The following is an 18265-nucleotide window of genomic DNA, read 5'->3' as shown; positions in this document are numbered from 1 at the left end:
CTCACCTGTGTCCCATTGGATGTGGCTTCTTGGTTCTGCCCCACCCCATTTTTCCCTGGGCTCAAAACCCCCCAGGACGAGACATTCTCTCTCTTCCGGGCGCCACCAGATGCCTCGGCCTCTGTTACCCCCTGAGGTGTCACCTGGATCTCTGGTGGCTCCTTTAGAATAAACAGGATTTAGTCTGAAGGAGAAGAGCGCCTTTTGTCTTTTATCTGTGTCCATGCAGGATTCCCACCCTGTGCTCAGAGGGGACCAAAGGGAATTCCTACACCTGCTCATCGCAGGGTTTGGATGAGATGAGCACTGCAGAGCTCTTCCCATCCAAACCATTCCAGGACTGCAGGGGGAGAAGGGGCTGCTCAGTGGACTCCATCCACTCCCTTGACTCCTCATTGTCTCTGCTGGACCCCACATCCCACAGCCAAAGCCAGCCCCTTCTCTGCCTTTCCTCCCCCTGCCCCAGGCAGAGCCAGGGTGGCACAGGTGACCTTTGGGCTTTGCAGGGCTCAGGCACAAGGGCCGTGACAGAGTCAGGGCTGAGGTCACACTCTGTGGGCTGGGGCAGAGCCCAGCCAGAAATGAGCCCTGAGGCAGCAGCTCTGCAGTGCTGGCCACCAGGCCGGCTTGCCAAGGGAGGCTTCTGGCCATGCCCTGCAAGCAGCTGCTGCTGCCAAGGTGCCTTTGGTGCCTCAGGCTCTGCCTGGCACAGCTCCCAGCACGGCACTCTGCCCTTGTGCCCGAGGCCTTCCCTGGGCTGGGGCTGGCCTGGGGCTTTTCCTGCAGCAGGACCTGCCCTGCTCCTAGCACAGGAAAGGCAGTTCCTGCTGGAGCAGGAGGCTCTGCCTGCAATGGGCTCAAACCACTCCAGCAAGGCCCTGTTTGCAAAGCCCCCAGAGGGAAATGAAGGAGGGGCGTCGCGCTGCTTTTGGGGTGAATAATGCTGAAACCAGCCTGACTCCTCCATCCCTAAGTTCCACATCCTCAGAGGGAGCTGAAGCTGTGTCAGAGCTGGAAAATCCCCAGAGAAAGGAACAACCAAGTGACACCACTGAGAGCTTCTGCAGAGCTGCTGAGCTGGCCCAGCCTGGGCACATCTGACCCACAGGGCAGCACTTCAGACTAGAAAAGCCCCGTCCCAAACTTTAATGGCAGCCTCTCCTGACATTTCCCTTCTTGGGGGCTGTGGAGATTCCTCCCTGCAGTGGGGACAGCCCTCAAGGTCCCTGCTCCAGGCCGAGCTTGAGATTTGCCCATGGTGATTGGTCTGAGGGAGTGACATCAATCTCTGCTTAAGAACTGGTTTTCCTTTAATACAATTGCTTCCAAATTTAATACAATTGCTTCCTGTTTCACCCTCAGTGTCTCTGCAGAAGAACAGGGCACCTTTCAGGCAGTTCCAGAAGCTCCGGGTTCTCATTTCATGAGGAATCTGGGATGCAAATGGCCTTGTCAGAAGGATAAAAGCAGAAGCAATGGACTAGAAAGAATTAGAAAAAATCACCCTTCTTCCAGACAAAGTCCATCAAGTCATTCCCTGCATTTCTCCTTTTCAAATTCTTTCTGTCACCTGCTCTCAGAGGTCCAGCTTGTTCTGGTGCTTATCATGAACTGACTGTGCTCTTGATTTATACCAGCACAGGAGATGTAGAATCTCCCAAACTGCAGACAGAAACAACCTCCCTCTGTCCGTCCATTTTCATCTTCTAGATCACTTTCCAGGTGTCCATGGAGATGTGGAAATCATTATCACACAGCTCTCCATTTCTGGCTGCAGGCTCTGGAGATTCTTTCTCTGAATTCAGTCAGGCTTGTATTCCCAACAAGTCCTGGTTCCACCTCCTGTTTTCCAAGGCTGGAACAGTCCCAATGAAAACCTCACCAGTGGCACAACTGCCCAGCTCAGCAGGAAAAGAAAGAACAAGCTGTCAAGTTCTCCAAACCTTTGGCCTGCTTGGCTGCAAGAGTCCTGCTGCACACACGGTGTGGAAAGCCAAGAGAAGCTGCAGGTGGTGGCACATCTTGTGACAGGAGCTCGACCTCGTTCTCCAGGAAAGGTTCTGGAGAAGAGCAGACATCACTGTGGAGAAGATTCCTGGAAAACTGAAATAGCTTTCCAGAAGTGAAATGAAAATGGAAAGAAACAATCCAAGATGTTTTCCTCTATTTATTTCTCTGCTCCCTTTTTCCATCTTGCACTACTTCTCCAAATTCCAAATGCATCTCCCTCTCAGATCGGTGACTTAGCGAGTTCCAGACACTCTAAAATACCATGAGCTGCACACAGTTTGCCTTCCCATTTTTGCTGGAAAGCAGTGCTGGACCCTTAAGTGCAGGGCCAGGGCCAGGGAATCCTCCAGCCAGGGAATGTGCCCCGACAGGGTTTGATCCTCAGCAGGGACAATGCACAGCAGCGACCGAGGGGATCCCTGTGCCCCTGTGCAGGAGTCCAGACTCTGGGTCTGGGCTGAACAGGGCAAAGTTCCCGTGTTTGGACAGGCTCAGGGGCTGCCCCCGGGGAGCGCGGGGCTGGGCGCGGGGGCGAGCGGGCAACGGACAAACGGACACGGGGACAAACGGCCCCGGAGCTTCAGTTGCAGCGGCAGCTTCCAGTGACCAACGGGCGTGGCTTGGGAGGCCAAGCGATTCCTGGGAGGATCAAACCCTGGCCACAGGCTGCTTATTTGCTTTGGATTGCAAAACCCCCCCTCTACGAGCATATCCAGCAGGGCAGCACAGGTCTTGGCTTTGAAGGTGTGTGAATATGCTCTGAGCCCTGTGCCCATGGTGCTGGTCTCTTCCTCCTGAATCCTCTTGATGAATTTGCAAACCAGGTGTAGGAGAAGGGCAGGAAGCTCTGTTCCTCTCTCTTTCAGCCCTTGAAGGCATGGCAAATGACATCAGCATCGCCGCTGGAAGCCTGGCAATTCAAACGTTGTACGTCCTCCAGGCAGTAGAGAGAGCTGGATATTCCATCTTGGACAGCTCCGCAGGGCACGGAGGACACGGCCTCGTCTCTTGGGGCTCGGCTGGCTGCGCTGCTGGAGCTCTGCAGAGAGCTGATCCCAGAGGCTCTGTCTGCTGGGGCCACCTGAGCCAGCAGGAATGTTTCATTTCTTCAAGGTTGTTCCTTCCTTCTTTTCTCTTTTCTTTAGCATATAAATATAGGATGTGTTGTAATAGACAGACTCCCAGGATCTTTCTTTTGCTGCCCAGGCTCTGCAGGGTATAGGGGAAGAGGGAGAAAAGGGTGCCTGGGCTCAGCAAGCTGCCCAGATGTGCAGGGTTGCAGGGAAAATGGCCAGAGGGCCCTTGGCCTTTGGTGGTTCTGCTGAAGCCTTTGTGCTGCCAACAGAGCCGGTGGGCAGGGGCTGGAGTTCCAGGGATCCCTGTGAGACCGGTGCCTGGAGATGGCCACAAGCCCTGTCCCAGGCAGGAACGGCCATCTGTGTCCTCCTGCCCGTGTGTTGCTGGCTGCATTGCTGAGGGCTCCGAGGTGCCTCTGGATGGGGCTCCTCGGGAGCTCCTGTGGGGCTGTGGCGCTGCTGCCGGGCAGGTTGGCCGGGCTGGGGGAGACCCTGAGGGGACGGAGCCACCAAGGGATGAGGGGCTGTGGAAGCCCTGACAGGACAAGGCAGTGGGAAGGCACGGGGGGGATGTGGGAGGCAGTGGGTAACGTTGGCTCTAGGAGGAAAGTGGGTTGGAGCCAAAGAGACCACTCAGCCCGATGTTCATGTGGCAAACAGAGAGCGTTTGTGCTCAAGCCCTTCCTTCTAAAGGGCCTTTAAAAAAGCCAGTCTGGATAATTTCACTGGTCTGATCTCTGCACCCTTTCAGATTCTGGCTTGTGAAATGCCTGCAGCCTCGGGAGAGATGTGATGGGTGAGGCCCCTGTCAGTCAAAGCAGGGGCTGGTGCATTCACCCAGTACAAGCCAGCCTGCACTGTGACACACGGCAACAGAGTGCCAGGCACAGCTGCGGGTGCTCCCCATGAACCTCAGCTCTGGGACCCCTGTCTGCCCCAAGCTTCAGGGGCTGCAGTGGGAGCCCGGCTGGGCTCTGCCCTGGGGCCATCCTGCAGGGACAGCTGCAAACAGGGAGCATTCACTTGCCACCAAGAGCCAAGCCAGGGCTGCAGGGCAGCTGCTCCAGCCCGGACTGCACTGCTGAGTGCTGTGCTCTGGGGCTGGGGCTCCCCGCACAGGGGACTGGACTGGTGTGCCAGAGGAGACAGAGAAGCTGCAGCTTCAGCCTGAGGTGGGTGCATGGGCTGGGAAGAGTGGCGAGGCTCAAGGGGATTCACAGAGCTCATTGTGCTGGAAGGACAAGGAAAAGGGAGTGGGAGCTCAGCAGTGAGGAGAGCTGAGGGCTGGAGAGCAGCTCTGAAGGACACTAAAATCCAACCAGACCTCTGAGACATTGCTGCTCCTCAGCCAGTGACAGGATGAGTCCCTAGGTCGGGGGCTCAGCCTTCCTCGTGGTGAGGGGCATCAAGGAAGCCAGCAGTGTGATGGAGACTGCCACGGGCTGGGAACTCACAGGGGGAAAAGAGGGAAGAGTTGGGAAGTAAAAGGCAGGTGGGGGAGAGAACTGTTCAGAGAAGGGCTGAGCTACAGCTTGAGCAAGCTGAAAAATGTCATTTGGGGTCATCCCAGATTGATTTCATTGCAGAAGCTATTGAACAAGTTTATTTTTTGGGTGGTGGCATGTTTTCCCTTGGAGGTGTACACTCTGCAGACTTGAGCTGTGTTGCTGAAATGCTCAAGCAAGGCTGTGCTGCAGGGCACACCATTTCTTCTTTGGCTGATTCTGGCCCGGTGCTGAGCTCCAGCAGAGCCCTGGCAGAGCCCAGAGCAGCCTCAGCACCCGCAGAGCCCGGCTGCAAGGAGAGAAAGCAGAAAGCGCCCGTCAGCTGAAGGCTCCTGTCCCCTTGTCCCAGCCGCCCGCGGTGCCCAGGCCATGCTGGCCGTGCCCAGAGCGGTGCCCAGAGCTGCCCATCACTGCTGCCTTTGGCAGCAGAGCAGGAGGGCAGGACATGTGCCCAGCCTGCAGCCAGCCACGGCACATCCAGCCCTCAGCAGCTGCCCGGAGCAGGATGCTCCTGTGCTCGCTGCCATCTCCCCAAAGCTCTGATCCCACCATGCCAAGCAGACGGGACCCACCTGACGCCATCCACCGCTGGAAGAAAAGCTGGTCCCAAACGATGTCCTCAGCCTTCTCCAAGGGCACGGCCCATCCACGCCGCAGCTGCTCCCAAGCACTTCCCCATCCAGACTGGACCCAACCTAGAACGCTTCCTCTAGAAAAACACACAAGAAATTATTGAAAATAGATTACAGACAAAAAGGGGAAACAAGAAAAAAGGTCAAAACTCTTATCTCTGTCAGGGCCTTGAGGAAGGCCCAACCCCTGCATGCCAGGGAAAACCCACCCGCAGGACAGGGAAGCCCAGGCTTTCTCCCTTCCCCCTGCACTGCCCCCCAAAATAACGCTGATCCCAAAGCAAACAGGGGCAGTGGAGCAGCCCAAGCCCTTCCTTGCCTGCAAAGCAAAGCAGCCCCTGCACAGGTTCTGGAGTCCCACCTCTGCTCCCACCATGGGGGTTGGTTTGAGTCGGGCTGGCTGCCCCAGCCCCAGCCCCAGCCCAGGGCACGGTGGGTGCTGGGGGCTGTTGGCAGGGCCAGGAGCCCACTCCCATTTCGTACCCACCCCAGCCCATCCCCCCAGCCCTGCCAAAAGCAGCCTGGCAGCCGACTGAAGGATCAGCTGCATCCGCCCCAGCAAAGGGGGAACCTTTGGCTCCCAGCCAGGCTGTGCAATGCCCAAATCTGGGAGCATCCCCTGCGTGTGGACTCATCTGCAAATTCCCTGTGGAGCCTGGCTTTGGAGAAGGTGCCAGAATCCAAGTCCATCATCTTCAGCTGGCCAGGCCGAGGAAGAGATTGTCATCCTTGAGGTTGTCCTTGGTGTCTCCAGCAGCCGCAGCCCCACCTGGTGCAGCTTCTCCAGGGGCTCCTTCTCCTTCCCTGGGGCCAGACCAGGCTGTCAGGGTTCTGCCCAGGGCCCAGCTGTCAGGGAACCAGGACAAGCAAAACCCGGGGGATGGTAGCCACCAGTGCTTGTCACACCAGGTCTCCAGCTCAGCTCCAGCCCAAGAGCTGCGTGTTCCCTTCTGCTGACCCCTGCTCAGAGCTACAGGCAGCACAAAACCTGTCTGGTTGGCTTTGCCACTGATTGCCAAGAGATGTGTGGAGCTGTTACCTGCCAGGCCCCTGGATCCAACTGTGCACGTGGATCTCTCCCATCCTCTAGGGCAGAGGAACACCCTGCACCCAAGGATCATGGAAAAGCTCTTCTAAGGATGGCCTGTCCAAGGGCTGCATGGACAAACACCTCTTAATGACATCCTGGCACTCTGCGGAGAGAGACCAGGAATCACCAGTCAGTTGGAGAAGTTGCCCCCCTGTTCCCATGCCCAGGCCATGCTGGGTGTGCCCAGAGCTGGGCCTGAACTTCCCCATGGATTCTCTGTTTGGAGGAGAGCAGGAGAGCAGGACTTGTGCCACGTCCTCAGCAGCTGCCAGAGCGGGATGCCCACGAGCTGCTGCTGTCTCCCAGCACTGGTATTGCCCCGTGGCCAGAGATGAGGATCCACCTTGAGAGAGCCGTCGTGGGAACAAGATCCACCCCCAGATGATCTCCTGGCCCCTCCTGAACGGGTGCTTGCCCATGACCAGGTGGCACAGCAGGAGGCCCAGGGACCAGATGGTCGCTGCCTCGCCGTGGTAGCGGTGGTGGTGGATCCACTCTGGTGGGCTGTAGGACAGGGTTCCTGTGGAACACAGACAGAGTTCAGCAGGGGGATGCTGCTGCTCCCAGAGCCTGGCCCCAGCACCCCTGGGCATGTGGGGGCTGCCCCAGTGGCACACGGGGTGACCGCTGCCCTCTCGCCAGCACCTGGGAGTTGTGTACAGACTCGGGGCTGGAAAAGAAGCCACTGGTGCTGGAAGAGGGCAGCAGAAACCCTGGGAAGGCCCAACCATGACACACAAAAGAAAAACTCACCCAGTGGTGGAGAAACCCACTCGACTCCCTGCCTGCACAGCCCCCCAAAAATGTGAACAAGTCAAGGCAAACAAGGGGAGCAGAGCAGTCCAAGCCCTTCCTCGCCTGCACACCAAACTGTCCAGGGCACAGGGTCAGACCCCCCTCTCTGCTACCCCCGTGGGGGTTTTTGTCGGGCTGGCTGCCCCAGCTCCAGCTCCCAGCCCAGGGCACAGTGGGTGCTGAGGGCTGTCGGCAGGGCTGGGAGCTGGACCCCCTCACACCCCCACCCAAATCAACCTGGCTCCAGCATTAATCCCATCCCAGCTGCAATAGGGGGAGCCCCGGTGCTGCACCCCGGCTGGGCCATGAGATGCCCAGGAGCATCCCCTGGCAGGGCTCACCTGCAAACTGGGTGTAGGCTGTGTCTTGGAGGAAGGCGCCACAGCCAAAGTCAATCAGTTTCACCCGCCCGGTGGCCAGGTCGAGCAGGATGTTCTGGGGCTTGATGTCCCTGTGCAGGACCCCGCAGCTGGTGCAGTGCCGCACGGCCTCCAGCACCTGGCGGAACAGCCCCCGCGCCTCCTCCTCCGGCAGGAACCTCCGCTCCGCCAGGAAACCCGACAGGTCCTGGCACCGCTCCGGGCGCTCCAGCACCAGCAAGAAGCTGTCGGGGAGCTCGAGCCACTCCAGGAGCTGAATGATACCAGCGCAGCCAGAGGCCACCTTGGCCAGCAGCACGATCTCCAGGGGTGCGCTGGTGCCGTCGGGCTGCGGGAGGAGCGCGATGCCGTCAGTGGGGCTGAGGCCGTGCCGGGGCTGGGGAAGCCCTCAGCCAGCCCGGGATGCTCTGCATGCCCCGCTCAGCCCACGCCCGCTCTCCCTGCAGGGCTCCCGGCAGCTCCCACCCTGCCGGGCCCCGGCTCATCCCCGCCCGGCACGGCCCGGCTTCTGCCGCTGGCCCCGCTCACTCACCAGCTCGCCCCAGTGCCGGATGCGATCCCGCGGCACTCTTTTGATGGCCACCTGCAGGCAAGGGAGAGCAGCGGGCTCAGCTCACCCCCTGCCTAGCCCAACCCCATCCTCCTCCTCCTCCTCCTCCTCCTGTGCCCGCCGCCGGCCCCGCCGCTCACCGGGGCGCCGTCCGAGAGCCGCGTGGCCGCGAAGACGCTGCCGAAGCCGCCGCTGCCCAGCAGCGAACCCAGCCGGTACCGCTCCTGCAGGGCCTCCTGCGCCTTCCCTGCGGGCGGGACGCGGCTGTCAGCGCTCGGCCCGGGGCCAGGAGCGGCCCCCGAGCGCCCCCCGAGCGCCCCGGGCCGGCCACCCCCAGGCGTTCTCTGCTGGCAACGGGACAGCGGCGGCTCGGGGCCGGCGGCCGCGCTGCCGAGCGGCGGAGCTCGGGCCGGGGAAGCCGCAGCGGAGGCGGCGGCAGCGGCCGCGCCGCCTGTGTCCTCCGCGGGGCCCGGGAGGAGCCGGGGCCGGGGCCGGGACTGGAGCCCACGTCGGGGCTGGGGCCGGGCTCGGGCCAGGCGGAGCCAAAGGGAGGCGATGCCGCCCCAGCCCCAGGCACTGATGCCCGCCCAGCAGCGCCAGCGCCAGCACGGCCAGAGCCGGGCGGGGGCGAGACCGCGGCGGGACGGCCGGGGACGGGGACGGGACAGCCCCGCCCGGGGCCGGGGGCGGGCCGGGGGCATGGCCCGGCCGGGCATGGGGAGAGAGAGACCGGGAGAGGAGGGGACAGCGGGAAAGGGAGAGCGGGAGAGGCTGCGGGACAGCGGGAGAGGGAGAGGAGGAGCAAAAGGGAGTCGACAAAGCCGCTTCTTTCGCTGCTTTCGCTGCTGCTGCTGCTGCTGCTGCAACTGAAGCAACTGAAGCTCCGGGGCCGTTTGTCCCCGTGTCCGTTTGTCCGTTGCCCGCTCGCCCCCGCGCCCAGCCCCGCGCTCCCCGGGGGCAGCCCCTGAGCCTGCCCAGTGAGCCCCTGAGCCATGGACAGTGAGACTTGGACTGCCTGGGAAATTGTTCTGGCTGTGATGGCCCTGGCAGGGCCAGCCCAGAGGCTGCAGGGCTGGACCTTCATGCATTGCAGTTAGTTAGGATAAATCAGAAGCAAATGAGAGTTAACAACACAGGAACAGGAATCCAGATTCCTCCAGGACACTTTGGTTTGATAACAGCTCACTGGAGCTTGGCCTTGCAAAGCGCTCATGTCATGGGAGGAGGAACTGATGCAGATTATCAAGGAGAAATTAAAGGAAATTGGTTAAACAATAGTGAACAAGATTAGATTGTTCAAACCCATGACAGGGTAGCACAATTATTGATATTGTCAGTTTTTAAAACAATTGGGGAAAAGGAGATCCACCCCAAATCACTGCTGTTGGTGGAGATAAAGGGTTTGGGTCCAGCAGTGCTAAGAATGGAACCAGAGTGTGGGTCCAGAGGCCAAAAGGCCCTCCCGAGGCAGCTGAAGGGACAGCTCCTGGGAAAGACAGCACTGGTTGAATCCTGAAACCTGGGCAGGAACGATGGGAATGTGTCCCTGCAGCCAAGTGCTCTGTGTGAGAACAAGTAGATATTACAGGAGATTGTTTTACACATCCTGCCAGACCAAATCTCTCTGTTTGCCCCAATGGACAAGCAAAGGACCTTGGGGGCATTATTCTGGAATTAAAAAGGTGCCAGCTCCATGGACAACAGAATTATTGTCCTTATCCTGCATGAGACTGAGGAAAAAGAATGATTAACCTTGTCACTGAAGTACTGCTGATATCTGTAAGTTGTACCTCGAGAGTCAGCCAGAATCTTTGCCACAAACACCTCTAGAGGTTCACCAAGGATTAGTCATGGAAACTGTTTTGAAAATTTAAAGCTCAAAGTAGCCAAAGTACTCAATGTCACTGATGGCTGGGTGTGTTCTCAGCTGCAGTTGGGAGGAATGGGGTTCCCTTGGAGGGCCCACCCTGTGGGGTGGCCAGGACTCTGTCCATGGGCTCTACCTGGTAATGGAGTCAGAGCAGGGACAGTTACAGAAAACTGCTGTGGAACACAGGGATACAAGGATCAGTTTGACAGGATTCACTAGGATTTCCCTTCCGGAGGAACCAAACCCTGTTCTAGTTCTAGAGGCCACAGTGTGAGAGGATTTCTCTGCTTTACCATCACTCCCAATGCCAGTAGACCTCAGAGTGCTGGAGCTGGTCAGTGTCAGTGTCACACCACTCCCAGCTGCAGGGCCACCATTTAGGGTTGTCACGATCCGCTTATTGCGGGGTGTCGTGATGGTTCTTTTCACCGATCCCAAAAGTGCAAAAAGGCAAACAACAAGGGACTGTCAGTTAATCACAACAAATGCACCTTTATTAGGGGCCAAAACAGTAAATGCGATAGTGGGGATCAGAAAGTAGATAAAAGGATAGAGAGAGAGAAGAGGGGTATGGGAATAGCTACCAGCACAGGCGAGATCCTCAGTGGTCCGGACGATGGGGATCCGTCTGTCGTGTCGGGGGAGTCTCCGAAGTTCTGGTCGACTCGGGGGTCCAATTATAGTCCACAGAGGAAAGAGGGGGGGAGCAAGTGTAACAATGAAAGTCCATTGTAATCGCCCCGAGGGAACAGGTGAGTCCACAGAAACCACCAAAGCAAGACGAATACAATGAAGAATAAGTCCATTAAAATTACTGAAGGGAAACAGGTCATGTCATTAGTGGTCAGACCACCAATTTCCCCTCCTCCCTATAGCAGGGGTCTCAGTCTCAGTCCTTGCGAGGAGGGTTCTCATTCTTTGTTTGTCACAGTGGTAACGAGGCAGATGAGGGGTCTTCAATGAAGGACCACAGGAGTCACCCCAAAAGTTCATTTGGCTTAAGAACGGAGATTAGAAGCAGGCCGCGCATCAGGCGGTCCCGTGCTGGGTCCATGTCAGGTCTTTGCCAAGTCCTTGCCAAGTTCTTGCCAGGCCTTGTTCGGAACAGCCAGCGTGACGGTTCAGTGGTTGCACCTGCACTGTGTCCTGTTCTAAGCCGGAACTGCAGTGGAGGAAGGGATTCTTTCTCGTGGCAATCGGAAGGCAGAATGGAAAATGAGGGGCTTCAGATGGGCTCTTACAAGGGTCCTTCAGCAACAACCACCAGGAAGAGCTGGCGCCAAGAGAACACTTTCCCCCCAAGGAGTGCCGTGGGTTTCAGAAAGCAAAAGGATCTGGTTCACCCTGTGCCCCACGTGCACTGCCTCGTCCTGTGGAGTTTGCATGAATGAGCTAAATCAACTATTAGAAGAAATATCAGATGCTCCTGTGAAAATATCCGAGAGCACATCCCGTGAGCTCCAACAAACACGAATGGGGCTCTACAGAACTGCATGGCCTTGGACTATCTGCTTGCTGGCCAAGGAGGAACCTGTGCTACCATGGGACAGGAATGTTGCAGGAATGTCTATAAGTGCTGGGTTTGAGGTCCAACAATCAGGAATCACCTCAATAGAACAATCAGCAGAAGAGTGGCAGCAAGAAGAAAATTCTTCATGGTGGGATTGGCTTCTAAATTGGAGGCTGCTGTGAAATGAATTCATGCAGTCACTGTGATCCTTGCAGTGTGAGCACTTGGTGTGTTATGATTCTGTCTTCGAGTTGTTGTGACACTTCATGCTGGAAATGGAGACTTGTCTAAAAAGAGACACAGTCTCAAGAAAAAAAGGGGCATTTGATAAAGAAGAGAGAATAGCATCTAACTAGGCATGTTTTAAAAGGAATCAAATGATAGCTCTGAGTAATGAACTTGAACAGCACTTAATTGAAGAAGAAGAGGCACTGCCTTTATGCATAACACCTAAATCTAAGCTCTGTTATCCAAAGAGTTGTTATGAACCTTGTACCTCCTCTATAGATCAAAGCACTGATTGAAGTTCCAAGGCCTGAGCACCAGGCCCTGACTGAGGCCTGAAGAACAGGCCCTGGGCCAAAGTTGAGCTCCACATGAACCTTCAAACCAAATGCTATATTTGTGTCCACTCATTAACAAAGTCTTATTAGCAATAGGATCTATGTATCTGTTCATTTCTGAAAGGCGTATTTTTCTTCCTGTATTCAGAAGCAGGACAAGGCCCCATCTGGCTTTGTTTGGGGCTGTAGGATCAAAGTCACCTCCCTTGGTTCCTCCTTGAGTCCTGGCCAGGCTTTGGGAGAAAGCAAACGGGAGAATGAAACCACAAGTTCCCACACTAGCAGTGATGTCAGCTTGTTTGTTTAACAGTGTAAAAGCTGGGCCCTCTCACAGAGAGGTTGGATCTGGGGGATGGCAAAGCCTGAGGGTGACTGGGGCTGGATCTTTCTTAATCACTGCAGGCAATCTTGGGTAGTGATGGGTGGGTGCATTGCTGAGCTGCTCCTTTGGTAATACTTTGGTAATGACAATGTGCTTTGCTGAGCTTATCCTTTTGTGATTCTTTGCTGTTTTGCATGATATAAATGACACAATTTCTTAGGTTGGTGTCTGTGTCTTTGTTGCTGACCCTGCTCTCTGGTGAAACATGGCCCCATCCTGCCAAGTGTTACCTGGGAAGACAAAAACCCTCACTCCAAATGTCCCCCCTTCCTCCTTGTTCCCCCACTTTATACACAGAGCAGGATGTCCGATGGTCTGGGGTATCCCCGGGCTCAGTTGGGGTCACCTGTGCTGGCTGTGTCCCCTGCCAAGCTCCCCACAGCCCCAGCCCCTCCCCAGCGTGGCCGGACGAGGGGCAGGACAGGCCTTGGCTCAGGGGGAGCTCAGCAAGAACAAAACCATCTCTGTGTGCTCAGCCCTGTGCTCAGCACCCGGCCCAGCAGTGTCTGAGTGCCAGTGTCTGTGCCATCAGTGCCTGCCAGGGGTTTCCATGGCAAGTGCCAGCACAGGTGACCCAGGTGTCACCCCCAGTGAGGGCTGCCATGGAAACAGTGCCCAGCATGGCCCCTTTCTGTCTGGCTGACCTGGCCTTTGGCCCTGGCACTGCCCTTTGCTGCTGGTTCCGCGGCGCCTGAGCGGCCAGCGCGGCACAGGGCAGGTGGCCGTGGCACAAGGCCCCAGCACGGGATCCCCTCTGGCTCTGGGCACTGACAGCAGCCCTGAGCAATGTGCTGGCACCGTGGGGTCAGTGCAGTGACCATGGCCACAGCCCCTTGCAATGGCCCAGGGCAGGTTGGCATGATGATCCACCCTCAGAGCTGGCCCAGGGCAGCTCTGCAGTGCCCTTCCCCACAGCCTGTCTGCACAGAAGCACTTCCAGGGCTCTCTGCACTTCCCTTCCCTCACTCTTGGGTCACTCCCACACCTCCCAACAACCCACTGGGTGCTTTGGAGTTCCAAGCTGCTCTGGCCTCCAGGAGCTGGTCAAATTCTGCCCTGAGCCAACTCTGCATTTGTGTTTATTGCAGAAATTCCTGTGTGTCTAAATCATTCCTTGCATGGTTCTGCCTTGGGGAAGGGGAACCACCTTGGAGGCACCTCGGGCTTGGCACAACCTTGGAGGAGGGTGTCTGTTTTCAGTGGGGAAACTCAGGAGTTTTATATTGCTTGAAAAAGAAGAAGAAAACCCCTCTTTGGCTGTGCACAGCCACTTCTCTGAGCAAAGCAGGTCCCAGGTGAATGAGGAGAGACAGGATGGGCTTGGGGAATGTGGAGCAAAGTTGTCCCCACTGGGTCACATCTCAAGGCACAGCTTCTCTGAGCAGGCCAGACCTCGTTAGGAAAGACCCTGGATCAATATTAGTCACAGAATGCTGTAGTCATATCTTCTCAAAAAAGAACAGTGTTGGAACATCTGAGAAGGGTTCAAAGCTGTACCAGGATGGTTTAGACTGGACAGGAGAAAGGGTTTCTTTACTGAGAGGGTGGTCAAGCACTGGAACAGGCTCCCTGGAGAGGTGGCTGATGCCCCAAGCCTGTCCGTGTTTAAGAGGCATTTGGACAGTGCCCTAATGCCTGCTTTAACTTTTGGTGACCCTGGAGGGGTCGGGCAGTTGGACCAGACCCTCATTCTGGTCTGAACTACAGATCATTCCCAGCGGGACTGTCCTGGTCCAGTCTGTCCCATTCCATAGTCATACCTGTGCACGGATCCCTGCACAGCTGTGCTCGGACACTCGTCTGCTCAGCAGCTTCCCCTGGATTCCAGTCTCACAGCTGAGGCATTTGGGCATCTGAGCCCTGAGCCCACAGCCCCATTCCAGGTGCTGGTGCAGACCAGACACACCCCACACCCCCAGACCCCTAAGTCCAGTCCCTCCGGTCACTCCGTGGCCAGCACCGTTGGCAGGTGGGCTCTTTGGTGCCCTCCCCCAACTGCTGCCCTCACACCCCCAGGCTCCCATGCTCAGGCAGAACAGAGATTTGCTCACACAGGGGGAGAATTCAAGTTTAATGAGAAGACAGGACAGACTGCTCTGGTTGGGGTCCTCCCCTCACCTTCCCACAAGTCCTGTGCTATCCACAACTGCTCCTCCTCCTCCTTCATCCCAAAACGTGTCCTACACGCCAGGGCAGCAATCCCCTTAGTCCAAATGGTGACCTGCTCTCAGTGACTTTGGGGTTTCAAACGTGGACATGAGGGCTGATGGCTGTCCCAGGAAAGGAGCTGGGACAAGGTGTCCATTGCTCAGGAGCTGTAATTTGGATTGCCACTTGCCACTGTTCTGCTGAGCTCTTCTCTGTTTTGGAGATGGGCTCTTAATGAGCTGGGGGCTCTCCAGTGATGGGCCTGGGAGCAGCCAGGGCAGAGAAAGAACTGAGTTTCTCCTCCTGCCATTGTTGGTGCCCTGTCTGGGTGTGCAGATGAGTCTCTTATCTCTTAACCTGACACAAGCCTGCAGGAGCATCAGTCTCCTGAGGCAGCCCTGTTTGGAGGCTGCACTCACAGGCACTGGTATTGTGCAACAGATGGCATCAGATTCTTGGGATGGCTTTCCAGAAATGCACCATGGTTAGGGGAAAAGCTTTGTTCTTGCCCTGGCAATGGATTTGTTCAGGGCCAGGATCACAGATTTGTTCCGAAGGCTGTAGATGAATGGATTTAAGAATGGGTACAGGACTGTGTTGAGCAGAGCTACAATTCTGTTGGTCCTCAAGGAAACATCTTCTGCAGGACACGTGTAGAGAGCAATGCAGCTCCCATAGGCAATGGAGAAGGTGATGAGATGGGAAGAACACGTAGTCAAAGCTTTCTTCCTCCCAGAGGCTGCTGGAAGATGCAGAACACAGGAAAGGATGCAGGTGTAAAATGCCAGAGTCAAACATAAGGAACCCAGCACGACACACGGTAAGAAGACAGAGTCTATTTTCCAAAGCAGGCTGGTGTCAGAGCAGGACAGTCTGAACAAGGGGGAGTTGTCACAAAGGAAATGGGGGATCTTGGAGCCACAGAAAGACAGCTCCGAGAGGAAGAACAGCCGGTAGCTCAGCAGGGCAAAGCCGAGGACCCAAGGAGCAACAACCAGGTGGACACAGAGCTGAGGCTTCATGATGGCAGCATGGAGCAAAGGTTGGCAGATGGCAACATAGCGGTCAGAGGACATGACAACGAGCAGGATGAACTCTGTGCAGCCCAGGGCAAAATAGAAATAGTTTTGGGCAAAGCAGCTGCTTCGTGAGAGAGTGTTCTGACCAGAGCTCAGCATCACAAACAATTTGATGCTTGTGGAGGATGTAAAGCAGATCTCCAGGAAGGCCAGGTTGCTGATGAAAAAGTACATGGGGGTTTGCAGCTGGTGATCCACACACACGAGGAAAATGATGGTTGCATTCCCCATCACTGTTGTCAGGTACATGAGCAGAAGGAGCCGAGAGAAAAATACCTGCAGTCTCGGATCAAGCTCTGGGAAACCCTCTAGGATGAACTCAGTAACTGCTGTTTCATTTTCTGGTCCCATGCTGAATTCCAGCTCATCCTGCTGAGACAGGAACATGGCAAAACCAAGTGGGATCATTTCACAGTCTGGGCAAACATTTCTATCCTTCCTTCTCTGCTGCTTTCTTTTCCTGCACTCTTGCTATAGAGCACAGAGATTGTGCTTCAAACAATTCCCACACCCTGATTGTTCTCTTTCCCATTTCAGGTAGAGACCTCAGAGATTTTATTGTGTTCTTTCTACCTTTTCCAAACACTCCCAAAGAATTCTTTCACTAGAACAGAGGATTCTAAGGAGCTATTGGCTATTTTCCCCCATTCCTGGGAAATTCCCAGCTCACTCAGACCTACTGCAAACATCTGTCACACCCATGCGCCAAACACCTCTCATCTACAGCACAAACACTAAACGCTGAAATTACACCAAATCTGTGCATTGAACTTCCTTGTTTCTACTTTTCAGTACTTGCCTTTGGACCAGGAGTCCCTGAGGAACTGTTGCTTCCAAAAGAAGCAATCCCAAGTATCTCTTTTGCAACCCTCTGCTTTCTTCCACAGCTTTTTCCTCTCTGTCTCTTCAGGAAAGGAATGGGGAGGGCAGAATAGGGACCAAGTAGAACTTGGATTTTTAGTACTCTAAATGAGGACTGGAATTTATTATGGATCCACACAGAGTGTCACAATCTGAGCTGTCCCCTGTCTGCACCAAAATGAACCTGTGCAGAGCAAGGGAAAAGTGCCAGGAAGAGATTTGTAATTTTTGTTTTATGTGCCAGTTGGGAGCACCCAGCCTCCAAATGTTCTCTTGTCTCCACTGGCTACAGAGGGAGCCTCGAGAAAACAAATTCTCCTGGGCGCCTGCAGGGGAGTAGATGAAACTCACTTTTCAAGTCTCAAATCCCTGATTAATTAAGTAATTAAGTTACTCTGTTTTGAAACCAAAACACACAGCTAAGTAAAGATGTATGAGAAAAATATATGCAATAAAGACTGGTGTTCTCCTTTTCAGGTTTTTTGATTTGCTTTTCAACATGGAGAAGAGCAGAGCAGATGACTTTGAAAATAGGATTATTTAAAATGCCAGGGAGAAGAGGAGAGGGAGGGTCTGAAGCAGTGAAACAAAGCTCTGTTCATGTGCAACCAGAGCACTGAAGTCATCGGTCCCCTGCGTGGCCCAAGGGCTCTCCCATCTCATTGTCCACCCAGAGCAGAGGAGAGCCTGGTCTGAGACAGGCCATCAACTTGAAACCAAGTGACTGAGTTCAGTCAAGAGCCCTCAAAATGAACCAACTCTAAAATGAGCAAAAATGAGTCACCTTCAAAATTAACTGTGGGACTGAAATGGTTGGGAGCTCTCCAGGAGGGGACTCGGGGCAGCCCTAGAGATGAGCAGATCCTGCTGTGCCCAGGCCGATTCTTGTGCATAAATGCAGTGATCCCCACCCTGGGTGGAGGCTCTGACTGCTTCAGAGACCCCCCTGTAGCAGCTTCTGCCGCACAGCTGAGTAAAACTGAGCAAATTCCAATTCCATAGGATGCTTCCACACTCCAGAGACCACAGGGCAGGCAGATTATCAGAAGCAATCGGAACAGCTGTAAGTGAAGCCACATTTGATGCAGTTGAAGGCTCTGTTGCAAAGGACACTCTTCCAAAGTGAGTTATTCCACAATTCAGTCAATCTTTCCCCTGAGGGCTCATCAAAGAAGAGCAGAGGAAGGAAGAAAAGAGACTTGCTGTTAATCAATGTGCACACTGTAAGAAAGAGAGGGGTTTGAAAAGGGACTGTCCGCAGGTACAACACGAAACTCCCCTCTCGTGGCCATCACCGATGGTCACTGCGGGGGACCAGAGGATTCTTTCCCAGCAGAACATCCGGTCACAGCTAAGCTGGGACAATGAGGAGGTCAATGAGGAGTTAGGATTTTTAGTGGCTACAGGAGCTGGTTGCTCTGTGCTAAATACAGTAAAAGGAAACTTGAGTAATGATTCTATAACAACCATTGGTGCAACAGGGAATCATGAAACTCAGCCATTTTTCCAGCCCATTGATTTTAAATTAGGAAAACAATGGGTGACTCCCCAGTTTTTGTATCTACTCAATTTACTTAAGCCTCTCCTTGGACAATTTATTGGAAAACCTGAATGCTAAAATCAAGATTAAAATGGCAAAATGCAGGTTATTACTCCAAAATCTAATGATGTGGAAGCCTCTGTTTTTGCACTCCAATCTTCAGATGTGATCCATCTGCCATCTGTATCACTTGAGGATGCAGTAAATCTGGTAGTCTGGACTGGAGAGGTGCCCCAGTGACCCAGAAAAGCAGAGCCTGTGAGAAACAAATTGA

The 18265-nt window shown here is 55.1% G+C and overlaps 3 protein-coding genes and 1 pseudogene across 6 annotated transcripts in view; 1 reads left to right on the top strand and 3 right to left on the bottom strand.

Annotated features, from left to right (window-relative positions):
• Positions 1-18265, bottom strand: part of LOC128782904 (zinc finger protein 271-like) — a 510341-nt pseudogene that overhangs the window by 180835 nt on the left and 311241 nt on the right.
• LOC128782918 (zinc finger protein 436-like) overlaps positions 1-18265 on the top strand; it is a 153641-nt gene that overhangs the window by 104674 nt on the left and 30702 nt on the right. The window lies entirely within an intron of this gene.
• Positions 4675-9121, bottom strand: LOC128782914 (serine/threonine-protein kinase pim-1-like). 4 transcript variants are annotated; one of them, XM_053933435.1, is made up of 7 exons: positions 8179-9121; positions 8021-8071; positions 7450-7816; positions 6657-6833; positions 6263-6416; positions 5164-6027; positions 4675-4880 (listed from the first exon to the last, which is right to left on the bottom strand). In XM_053933435.1, exons 1-5 carry the CDS (start codon positions 8752-8754, stop codon positions 6310-6312), a joined length of 1278 nt encoding a protein of 425 aa, XP_053789410.1. In that variant the 5' UTR covers positions 8755-9121; the 3' UTR covers positions 4675-4880; positions 5164-6027; positions 6263-6309. The 4 variants fall into 4 exon arrangements, with proteins under 4 accessions (XP_053789410.1, XP_053789408.1, XP_053789407.1 ...); XM_053933433.1 differs by having other exon boundaries at positions 5164-6069; positions 6263-6833; XM_053933432.1 differs by having other exon boundaries at positions 6263-6833.
• Positions 14973-15983, bottom strand: LOC128782940 (olfactory receptor 6M1-like). Its single transcript, XM_053933507.1, has one exon. The coding sequence runs from the start codon at positions 15975-15977 to the stop codon at positions 14997-14999; it is 981 nt and encodes a 326-aa protein (XP_053789482.1). The 5' UTR covers positions 15978-15983; the 3' UTR covers positions 14973-14996.

The sequence above is a fragment of the Vidua chalybeata genome (genome assembly GCF_026979565.1).
Source record: "Vidua chalybeata isolate OUT-0048 chromosome W unlocalized genomic scaffold, bVidCha1 merged haplotype SUPER_W_unloc_5, whole genome shotgun sequence".
NCBI lineage: Eukaryota > Metazoa > Chordata > Aves > Passeriformes > Viduidae > Vidua > Vidua chalybeata.
Note: the sequence above shows the minus strand (reverse complement) of the source record. Positions and strands in the feature narration are given on the sequence as shown.